Genomic DNA, 11,834 nt, shown 5'->3' with positions numbered 1-11,834 from the left:
TACCTCGGTAGCAGCGCAACCAGACGTGGGAAGCTGGCTCCCACCAGACCACGTGCGGACACCGCTCTCACGACGCTTCATGCTTCCAAATCCGGGCCTGGGACTCAAGAATGATTAATCTGAGAATATGCGGCCCGCAAAACAGGTTAATAAGGGACGAAAATGAAAGTTTCTGTCCCCATCACCCTGGGTTATGACATTTGAGTTGCTCACCTGGCTCCCTCTGGTCCCACTGAACTGCGAGCTTTTTAGCTGCTGCGTATAACTGACACTGAGAACAGATGGAGGCAGACACCAGCCCTGGTAGCCAATACTTGTTGGCCAGCCCAGCAGACAGCTCTAAACTAAGAATTGCAATTAAGCCCTAACCGGTTTGGCTCAGTGGATAGTGCACCGGCCTGCGGATTCAAGGGTCCCAGGTTCGATTCCGGTCAAGGGCATGTACCTTGGTTGCGGGCACATCCCCAGTAGGGAGTGTGCAGGAGGCAGCTGATCGATGTTTCTAATTCTCTATCCCTCTCCCTTCCTCTCTGTAAAAAAGTCAATAAAATATATTTAAATAAATAGTCTTTACTTGAGTTTAAAAAAAAAAAAGAATCGCAATTAAAAAAAATTGTTTAGACTCTGGATGTAGCTCTTGAACAGCAATGAGAATCTTGCAACTTTATCATGACAAAATTTACCACATTCTGGGTTGAACCTAAACCTTTTCACGTGTTGTTTCATAGTCCTCCCTTCTTCCCCCTTTTACTCTTCATGATATATAGGAAATGAACTAGGAAAAAATACTTATCCCTGACAAGTAAATAATACATGTAATCCCTGGTCACCCACCCCCTACTGCCTTAACCCATACGCTGGCATTGCTGCCAAGACAAGTTACCAAATAGTCTTATAGTATTTCGACTTTATTTTTTGATTGTGAATTAGCAAAACACGCCATTGTGTTTATAAAATCTGAAATGGAAAAACAAAATTACAGTTTGCCTTCAAGCTTCACTGATGTGGGTGACACTTGCCTTCATAGGATAGGCTCATGTTTTAGGAGAACCAAGACAATGTCTTAGAATTTAAAATCAAGAAAGAAAATTCTGACAAGTTATTAAAAATAGCTTATCCAGCCCTGGTTGGTGTGGCTCAGTTGGCTGAGCATCATTCACGCACCAAAAGGTCACCAGTTCAATTCCCGGTCAGGGCACATGAAGGAAGCAGCTGATGGATGTTTCTCTCTCAAATCAATAAATACATATTTTTAAAATACTGTATATCAAAAGTGTATTTGCATTTGAAGTTGCCAGCTTAATCATGACAAATCTCTTACATATATTGAGGTAGGCTGTTTAAGGGTTAGTATTCTTTTTGCTAAAAATACTAGACTGTGAAAACATTCCACAAAACACACATAAATAGAATGTATGAATTAAAGTCATGCTTTGTTCTACTACTTCATTTAATCAGAGATTAAAATATACTCTATTTTAAATTCAGGTCAAAGAAACACATTCACACATGTTATACACAACGACAATTTTAATCCTGCATTTTCCTGCAGTAACATCCACTGCTGACTATATATGGATTGAAACTGCATTTGCCAAGAACTGTGAACATTAAGAATCTTTACATGAAGTCACATGTGTTGATATAGGCATACAGACATCTTTCAGCACCAACAGCATACATAACACATACCGCATGGTCTCAATGGATGAATTTGCTTCATCAGATAATCATATTTAGTAAAATTCACAGTTAATGCAGAATTTCTTTTTTAAATTTACATCTTTACTACACATTCTAAGATTTTAATTATTTATAAAAACATTCAAGATTGTAATTTGCATGGCAATAAACAATAGGTTCTAAATTTATTAAAGGAATCTATAGCAATTAAAATACCACCAGTCTTCCACTTGTAGCACCTGGCTTAAGACCTTTATAAAAACAAAAGTTTAAATTTGTTTAGTACATTCATTATAATGGTCAGTTTCTCTTGTGAGAAAAACATGTTTCAGTTGCTATTTCCCAGACAATATATTGAACACGGGTTTATAATATCTGCAACTGGTTAGCAGGATTTTACACTCAGATAGCCAGAACAAGAACTCCCAGCCTCTGTAAATGGCCTTCCACTCAGAACGATGACAATGTATGAAACGGATTTGGGGTCTGCCCCCTACTTAAAATTATTAAACATGTTTCCAAGTATTCTTGGAAAATATTTTAAAATATAGGTATAATAGTATACTATATGAATGCACCATCATTTCTTTAACCATCTCCCAATTGTACATTTATATCATTTGCAATTTTTTTGATAGTAGGAGTAACATCTTAATGAACCTAAGACATACCTTTAGGATAATGTCAAAGAAGTGGTTTACTAGGTCAAACAGTGCAGATGGTTTTAAGGCTTGTCATATACTTGATGAATAATATTCAGAGTAGCTTGAACAACTCCAACCAGCAGTATGTTTATGGGCCCACAAAGTGGACTTGGTTGGTAACAATGAAGCCCATTCAACCACAAATCTATCAGATGCTCAGGCATCTCAGAACTATCACACCGAAGAAGCAAGGAGATGATTATGCCTGGGGATGAAGCCCAATTACAATTCTTTAAAACGTCACTCAGCTTTAAACCAGATTAAATCACGACCATTTGGAAAATGATACACAAAATAAACTTCCCACAAAAAGTCTACAGTGTTTTTCCAAAAATAAAAAGTTTAAAAGACAGAAAGAGAAGTCAGGACCAAATGACCAAAAATTTTTATTTGACTAAATTCTATTTCATGCATAAGCATGACAGTCTCCCCTGTTTATAGGACTTTGGCAATAAAAAAAAACAAAACAAAACACAAGCAGCCTTGTACAGAACAGTGAAAATGCCAAGGGCGAGGGTAGTCCACAGTTTTACTGTAGGATAAATATTTTCTTTTCAAAAGGCCTCTCCCCCTTTGGCCAACTCTCAGTTCAGACCATTAAATACAGACAAATTCTCAAAATCACTTCTTCACTTCTCCAAGATCTTCAATACTATCATCATCCACCTATAAAACACAAATTACATCTCATGAGTTGTGACAGAAAATAACATGAAAGCAACCTGCCATAATCACTTATTTCTACAGATGTGTATGGTCCATAGACTCACCTCTGGCCATTTTTCCTGAATGACATCAATGATGTCGTCTGTAAAGTCTCCCTGAATGATGATCTCATCCTCCCCTGTCACTGAGGCACCACAGGAGAATTTTTGAGCAAAAAATCTTTGTGCTTCTTTAAGATCAATTTCTGTTATTTTAAGAAAAGAAACAACAAAACTATAATCAGAATTGTGTGTCAAGGACATTTTTCCATTTTGAAATTTAATCTGCATTTTAAATTCATAAAACAGATTGCATTCATGGGTTTCATATTCCTTTCAGAACGATAATCACCATCACAGGCAGTGGTCTTAATGCAACAATTCAAGGTAAACATACAGCCTCAGTACATAAAAATACCATCACCCATAATATTCATGACTCGTATAGTAAGATCAAAATAAATCCAGGACCCTAGCTGGTTTGGCTCAGTGGATAGAGCGTAGGCCTGCGGACCAAAGTCCCGGGTTCAATTCCAGTCAAGGGCATGTACCTCGGTTGCAGGCCCCTCCCCAGCCAGGGCCCTAGTCGGGGCGCATGCAGAAGGCAACCAATCAATGTGTTTCTCCCGGGGCGCATGCAGAAGGCAACCAATCAATGTGTTTCTCCCACACAGATATTTCTCTTTGTCTTTCCCCCTCTCTAAAAAAATCAATGCAAAAATATCCTTGGTTAAGGTTTAAAAAATAATAATAAACAAACAAACAAATAAATAAATAAATCCAGGAACACATGAATTCCATTACATATACAATTCTGAGTACAATGAAGTTCTTTTGTTTATCCCTTTCTTTATTCTTCTGTATCTCTTTAAAAAAAAAAAGATAATTTATAGCAGAGAAATAAACCTAATATTTGTAATGTGGTCCAGTGATTGTTTTCCAATCTGTGTTATCACACAAAGGGACCTTGATTTGCAGTTTCACCCCAGTTTCACTCTTCATTCAAGGCCTCCCTGCAGGACCTTCTGCCACCACCACCTTCCCTCACCCTCTACTGTCATTCCCAGAGGGGACGAGTCATTTTGCAACCCTCCAAGTTACAGGGCCAAAGGAGCAGCACTCACTGGTGGGCGTCAAAAGGAACCCTGTCCTTGCCCTCTTCATTCTACATAAAATGTGCCCATGCAGGAATTCTGGAGAGGAAAAAGTTAAACCAGTTCTCTCTGCGAAAGACATTAAAATGTCTTCCAAATTTGATTTTGAAGCTATAGTAACAAATGCAGAATCTTATCCTGTATCTTCTTAGCAAAAACAGACCCATGAAATTTTTATGATTCCAGATTTTTAGAAAGAGAAATATAGAGAGAGTTCACATGCTTTAAACACACTTAAGATCAAAAAGCAACTGTTTGTTACATTTGTTGCTTGGTGTAAAAAAAGAAAGAAAATTGTCTTTTAAAAGAAACTCTGTGTGTTCTAATAATTGCTCTGGAAGGAAATAAAAAGAGGTTTCCTTTCAAACACATGAGAGATCTGGGGTTACTAGGCACAGGAGAAGGGACATCACCCAGAGCAGAAATCATCCGAGCCAGGAAATAAGGGAGCAGTCTGACACATAATTACCCTCCCTCCTTTTGTGGTTTGATATCTTTTTTTCTTTTTGCAGTTAGGTCAGTGGTCGGCAAACTCATTAGTCAACAGAGCCAAATATCCACAGTACAACGATTGAAATTTCTTTTGAGAGCCAAATTTTTTAAATTTAAACTATACAGGTAGGTACATTGTTATTAACTTAATTAGGGTACTCCTAAGGCTTAGGAAGAGCCACACTCAAGGGGCCAAAGAGCCGCATGTGGCTTGCGAGCCGCAGTTTGCCGACCACTGACCTAGGACAAGTGAAGTTAAAAAATAAACCTTGTATCAGATTGGTTTAATAAATATAATTAAAATAAATGAAAAAAACAAAACAAAACAAAAAACACACTTAAGATTAAACTCACCAAAAGTTGCAAGGCCACACACTCTTGTTACGTATTTCTTCTTTGCTCTGGGAATTTTGGCTATCGTAACCTTTTGTGGTACGGTCTTCTTTTTTTGTTTTATTTGACCCCTTCCACCTTTATTTATTAAGGAAGAACTTAGCATTAGTTGTTTCACTTTCAACATAGTTAGAGAATACTGTCTTTAAAGTTGTTAACTTTCAAAAGGTACCAAATTTTATTTCTACAGTTGCTTGTTCTAATACAAAATTAATGAACACATGCATGAGTATTCATTCAATAGATATTTAAGTAATATGTGCCAAGCACTGAACTAAGGACACAAAACGAACAGAACACAGCCCCTTCAAGGATTCTCAAGTCTAGTCAAGTGCAACAAGAAAAGTTAAATCTAGTCCAGTCAGCATGGCTCAGTGGTTGAGTGTCGACCTATGAACCAGGAGGTCATGGTTCAATTCCGGGTCAGGACACATGCCTGGGTTTTGGGCTCGATCCCCAGGGTGGGACATGCAGGAGGCAGCCAATCAATGATTCCCTCTCATCATTGATGTTTCTATCGCTCCCTCTCCCTTCCTCTCAGAAATCAATAAAAAAAATACATAAAAATAGAAATGTTAAATCTTTACAGCAACCTGCTATTCTATATAATCCTATATAATAATCCTATATAATAAAAGGCTAATATGCAAATTGTCCCCTAAGGAGTTCGACTGACCAGGAGTTACACCTACTGCGAGTTTGACCACTGCTATGACATGCGCTGACCACCAGGGGGCAGAATGGAATGATAAAAGGCCCCAGCCTGCAGCTGGCAGCCAAGGGAAGAAAGGCCCAATCAGCCCTGATGGCCGGCCAGGCCTAGGGACCCTACCAGACCTCTAGTATACTATACCTAGAGGCCAATGCACAAAATTCATGCAAGAGTAGGCCTTCCTTCCCCGGCTGCCAGCACCGGCTTCCCTCCAGCCGCCGGCAGGCACCCGGGACCCAGGCTTCCCTTGCAGTCTTGGCTTCGTCCGGAAAGTCGTCCAGGAGGATGTCCAGTCTAATTAGCATATTATGCTTTTATTATTAGATAGGATCCATAAATACGACACTACCACAGCTTCGAAGAGGAGCGGCTAACCCTGCTTCTGAAGGACAGAATGGATTTCCTAGTCGAAGTGGCATCTAAGCTCCTGCAGAATAAGGAATTGTCCTGGCTGGAGAGGTTTAAGAAAGGACATTCCAGGAAAAGGAACGAGTTCAGAGATAAGAAAAGGCATTATATCTGAGAGCTACACCTGTCTTGATGAAGCACACTATGGATATGCAGATAAAGCCAGAAAAGCAAAAAATTCTGTATCAGTCATTAAAGGAACAGTACATCAAGCTTGTAATTTGATTTTACATTGAAGAAGGAGATAAGACACTGAATGTGCAGGAGTGAGATGACCAGATTTATGTTTTGTAAAGATCACCCTACAGTGTGGAGGGTGGGTCTGTGAAGAGTTAGGCTGATTGGGAGGCCACGGAGCCTGCATTAGTTCAGGTAGAAATTAATCAAAATCTAAACCAAAGCAATGGCAATAGCAACGGCCACTAGGCACAGGATAAAGACAGTAAGTAAGAGAGAAATGTAACAGAATTAAGAACTGACTAAAGGGACAAAACGAGAGAACCTAAGATGGGTCTCAGATTTCTGGCTCAGATGACTGGATAAACTGTGCTGTCATTAACCAAAATAGGGGAAACAAAAGACACAGATTTGGGACTTAGAAAGTTTACTTTGGAAATCCTGCATCTGAGGCGCCTATGGCACCATGCACATTCCCCATGTAGAGACATGGGCCAGGACCAGAGATACAGACCGGGGACTTCTAAGTGTCCAAGTTACGAACGTCGAAGAATCACCCTAGGACAGTGGTCGGCAAACTCATTAGTCAACAGAGCCAAATATCAACAGTACTTCTTCAAAATAGACTCGCCCAGGTCGAAAACCGACTTCTGTGCATGGGCCACGAAGTTTCAATCGCATTGTACGCGCGCCCACACATGGTATTTTGTGGAAGAGCCACACTCAAGGGGCCAAAGAGCCGCAGTTTGCTGACCACAGCCCTAGGAGAACAAGCAGAATGAAAGGTCAGAGGGCAGAAGACAGAATCCAGGGAAACATCAACTTCTGAGGGACAGAAGGGAGAAGTCTGCACAGAAGACCGAGGAAGAGTGATAGGATGAAAAAGAACATCACAGAAACCAAGGAAGTACAGCACTTCAAGAAAGGAGTCCTCAAATGCTCTTATTATTTAGCAATTACTGACCCTTATTAGAGGGTTTCAGTGGCGTGAAAGTTAGGTTAGGACAGACTGGGCAGTGAACAGGAAGCGAATGGCTAAGGGAAGCAGGGGGATAAGGCAAAGAAAGACATGGGCTCTTTGGAAATTTTTTGAAAAGATGCAAAGTCCTAAAAATATCTATAGGCTAATTTTAGTCACGGGGAGAATAATTAAGGAAGAAGAAACAGGAAGGGACAGGATCCAGAGGAGAGACAGACAGGTATATGCAACATCAGTAAAAAAAATGTCAACTGAGCTGTCAGAATAAGAAAAAATTTATATAAATGTCCTCGCTCTAATTAAATAGAATACACAGATAGTTTAATAAGGCAACAAAGTTTTCACATCATCAAGTTGGCTGGTTGCTTTTTACATATGTATACGGCAAATAAAGCATGTTTTCTTAGGTCTAATTTGCTGATAAAGCAACAAATCATTCCGGATCCAACTCCCCCCTGAAAACAAGGTTCTGTACCCCTCTGAATGATACTCATGAATTACAGTAACAGGCGGACGTTACTGATGTTGGAAATGCTTTCATCACTGATTTCTACTGGCAGAGGGAAGGTAAGTTTGTGTCCATCAAATCGTGGAGTTAGGTCTCACCTCTCTTTTGTTTTTTCTTTTCTTCCTCTTCTCCTGCTGGTCCTTGACCCTCACTAATTCCAGCTTCTTGTTTGGGTGAATTTTCTAGATGTAAAAACGAATTTCAAAAGCATTAACATCACTTCCTACTAATGTAAAAAAATCAAATCACCTTTGAGCAACCCCATACAAAAATAAGCAATTTTACAACAATTGAGCATGACTATTATTTTATTTTTGTTAAGCCTCACCCGAGGATATTTTTTCCATTGATTTTTAGAGAAAGTAGAAGGGAGGGAAGGGGAAGAGGGGAGAGACAGCGAGAGAGAGAGAGAGAGAGAGAGAGAGAGAGACAGACAGACATTGATGTGAGAGAGACACATCGATTGGTTACCTCTCACATGGCCTGACCAGGACGGGGATCGAACCTGCAGCCCAGGTACATGCCCTTGACCAGGGATCGAACTAGAGACTCTTCAGTGCACAGGTCGATGCTCTAACCACTGACTCACATCAGCCAGGGCCTTCCCCAATAATTATTATCTCCCTGTTCCCTGTTTATCACTACTTAACATAATTATGTCATTTGTCTCATTTTACTTATTTTATTTGTCTCCCCTTCGAGAATATAATTTGCAAACACATCTTTTGTTTGCTGCTTTATCCTCATCATTTGAAACAGGGTGTAGCATATAGTATGCTCACAAGAAATAATTTGTTAAATGACTGAGTGAAAATATATTTGCCCCTAAATCATTTACTCTTCTTTATATAAAAAAGGTGATATTTTTAACATACACTGTCTCAGAGAGAGAAGACACATGAAGCAGTGTGTGATTTGATATAAGGAATTTTAACCCAAGAACTTAAGATAGTTTTAAAGTTCATAGGTATAGGTTATAATTCTGTAATCATCCTACTAAAAGAAGACTTTTCGTATCTTTAAAATAATACCTTATGTGCATACTCAAGGGGCCAAAGAGCCGCAGTTTGCTGACCACAGCCCTAGGAGAACAAGCAGAATGAAAGGTCAGAGGGCAGAAGACAGAATCCAGGGAAACATCAACTTCTGAGGGACAGAAGGGAGAAGTCTGCACAGAAGACCGAGGAAGAGTGATAGGATGAAAAAGAACATCACAGAAACCAAGGAAGTACAGCACTTCAAGAAAGGAGTCCTCTCATGAGCCGCAGTTTGCCGACCACGGCCCTAGGAGAACAAGCAAAATGAAAGGTCAGAGGGCAGAAGACGGAATCCAGGGAAACATCAACTTCTGAAGGACAGAAGGGAGAAGTCTGCACAGAAGACCAAGGAAGAGTGACAGGATGAAAAAGAACGTCACAGAAACCAAGAAGTACAGCACTTCCAGAAAGGAGTCCCCAAATGCTCTTATTATTTAGCAATTACTGACCCTTATTAGAGGGTTTCAGTGGCGTGAAAGTTAGGTTAGGACAGACTGGGCAGTGAACAGGAAGCGAATGGCTAAGGGAAGCAGGGGGATAAGGCAAAGAAAGACATGGGCTCTTTGGAAATTTTTTGAAAAGATGCAAAGTCCTAAAAATATCTATAGGCTAATTTTAGTCACGGGGAGAATAATTAAGGAAGAAGAAACAGGAAGGGACAGGATCCAGAGGAGAGACAGACAGGTATATGCAACATCAGTAAAAAAAATGTCAACTGAGCTGTCAGAATAAGAAAAAATTTATATAAATGTCCTCGCTCTAATTAAATAGAATACACAGATAGTTTAATAAGGCAACAAAGTTTTCACATCATCAAGTTGGCTGGTTGCTTTTTACATATGTATACGGCAAATAAAGCATGTTTTCTTAGGTCTAATTTGCTGATAAAGCAACAAATCATTCCGGATCCAACTCCCCCCTGAAAACAAGGTTCTGTACCCCTCTGAATGATACTCATGAATTACAGTAACAGGCGGACGTTACTGATGTTGGAAATGCTTTCATCACTGATTTCTACTGGCAGAGGGAAGGTAAGTTTGTGTCCATCAAATCGTGGAGTTAGGTCTCACCTCTCTTTTGTTTTTTCTTTTCTTCCTCTTCTCCTGCTGGTCCTTGACCCTCACTAATTCCAGCTTCTTGTTTGGGTGAATTTTCTAGATGTAAAAACGAATTTCAAAAGCATTAACATCACTTCCTACTAATGTAAAAAAATCAAATCACCTTTGAGCAACCCCATACAAAAATAAGCAATTTTACAACAATTGAGCGTGACTATTATTTTATTTTTGTTAAGCCTCACCCGAGGATATTTTTTCCATTGATTTTTAGAGAAAGTAGAAGGGAGGCATCATAACTTTAATTTAAAATTGACAAAATGCCTCATTTGTACTTTTTCCTATATTTTTTCTGTACTACTTTTCAAATGCTACCATCATGCCTTGCTTGTTTGAGGCAAAAGGCACATGGTTAATATCACACTTATAAACTTCAGTGGCACTTTGCTACCATTTATTTGCAATATACTTTTTCCTTTTCCTATTACTAAAAATAATAAAATAAAATCAATTTCCCTCTACAAATCACTTACTATTTGTAAACTAACTTTTCAAGGCAAAAATGTCACAGTCACCTTCAAATGTCACATCACTAAGTGGAACAACCTGACATTATATAGGGATGATCTTATAATTATGCTATGTCAATCTGACCATTTTTTCTTTCTTAGTGGAACCTAAAATAATGGTACATCTTATAAAATAAAGAATTCCAGATTTGATGAAACAGGATATAAAGAATAGCTCTTAACTACACTAGCATACTTTTCTAATAATAATAATAATAATAGTTAGCATTTATCGTAATACATTCTTTTTTTAAATATATTTTAATGATTTTTTACAGTGAGGTAGGGAGAGGGATAGAGAGTCAGAAACATCGATGAGAGAGAAACATCGATCAGCTGCCTCCTGCACACCCGCCACTGGGGATGTGCCCACAACCAAGGTACATGCCCTTGACCGGAATCGAACCTGGGACCTTTCAGTCTGAGGGCCAACACTCTATCCACTGAGCCAAACCCGTTAGGGCGTACATACATTCTTGTCTTAGTTGCTGTACCAGAAGCTTGATACGAATCATCTAACTTATTTTATAGGCCTCAAGAAATAAGCCTCTAGCCCTCAGTGAAGTTTGTTAACTTGTCCAAGGTCAGGTAGCTGGTACTGCTGGAGTCAGGATGCAAACTCTGGCCATGACTCTAAAGTCAAACAATATAACCCAGTAAAACGCATATATAACAAAACTCAGCCAACACTACAAGAAGTTCCCCCGCCTACTCTCTTACTGAGGTATTTTACACTAATTTTAAATTACTATCAAAGGTATTTTTTAAATGTTTTTATTGATGTCAGAGAGAGGAAGGGAGAGGAAGGGAGAGGGAGACAGAGAAACATCAATGATGAGAGAGAATCACTGATTGGCTGCCTCCTGCACACCCCCAACCGGGGATGGAGCCCGAAACCCTGATGGGGAATTGAACCATGACCTCCTGGTTCATAGGTTGATGCTCTACCACTGAGCCACACCCACCAGGCACTATCTATAATAATAAAAGGGTAATATGCAAATCAACCAGATGGCCGAACAGCAGATGATCGTCCAGACAACCTTCTGGATGAAGCCGAGGCTGCGAGGGCCGAGGCAGTTTCGAGGGCTGAGGCAGCTGCCGCCAGGGCTGCGAAGGCCTACTCTGGCATGAATTTTGTGCATCGGGCCTCTAGTCAAAGATATTCAATAAAGGATGAGTTGATACAACTTTTTAACTCAGTAACATCGCTCTCCTTCTACAGTCCTTGAACTCCAGGGGAGGAGGTCTCTATTCCA

At 39.6% G+C, this 11,834-nt stretch overlaps 1 protein-coding gene across 1 annotated transcript in view; it reads right to left on the bottom strand.

Moving 5' to 3' along the window:
- Positions 1 to 2,749: 2,749 nt before the first annotated feature.
- The window catches only part of DENR (density-regulated protein), an 11,049-nt gene continuing 1,964 nt past the window's right edge, over positions 2,750 to 11,834 (bottom strand). Inside the window, exons 2-5 of the mRNA XM_014547020.1 lie at positions 10,022 to 10,123; positions 5,092 to 5,208; positions 3,158 to 3,297; positions 2,750 to 3,053 (exon numbers count right to left, since the gene is read on the bottom strand). Of these exons, the coding sequence (XP_014402506.1) occupies positions 3,009 to 3,053; positions 3,158 to 3,297; positions 5,092 to 5,208; positions 10,022 to 10,123 (404 nt within the window). The 3' untranslated portion in view covers positions 2,750 to 3,008. The remainder of the gene's footprint in view (positions 3,054 to 3,157; positions 3,298 to 5,091; positions 5,209 to 10,021; positions 10,124 to 11,834) is intronic.

Source organism: Myotis brandtii, unplaced genomic scaffold, assembly GCF_000412655.1.
Source record: "Myotis brandtii unplaced genomic scaffold, ASM41265v1 scaffold463, whole genome shotgun sequence".
Taxonomy (NCBI): Eukaryota; Metazoa; Chordata; class Mammalia; order Chiroptera; family Vespertilionidae; genus Myotis; species Myotis brandtii.
This window is presented reverse-complemented; position numbering and strand designations above follow the sequence as displayed.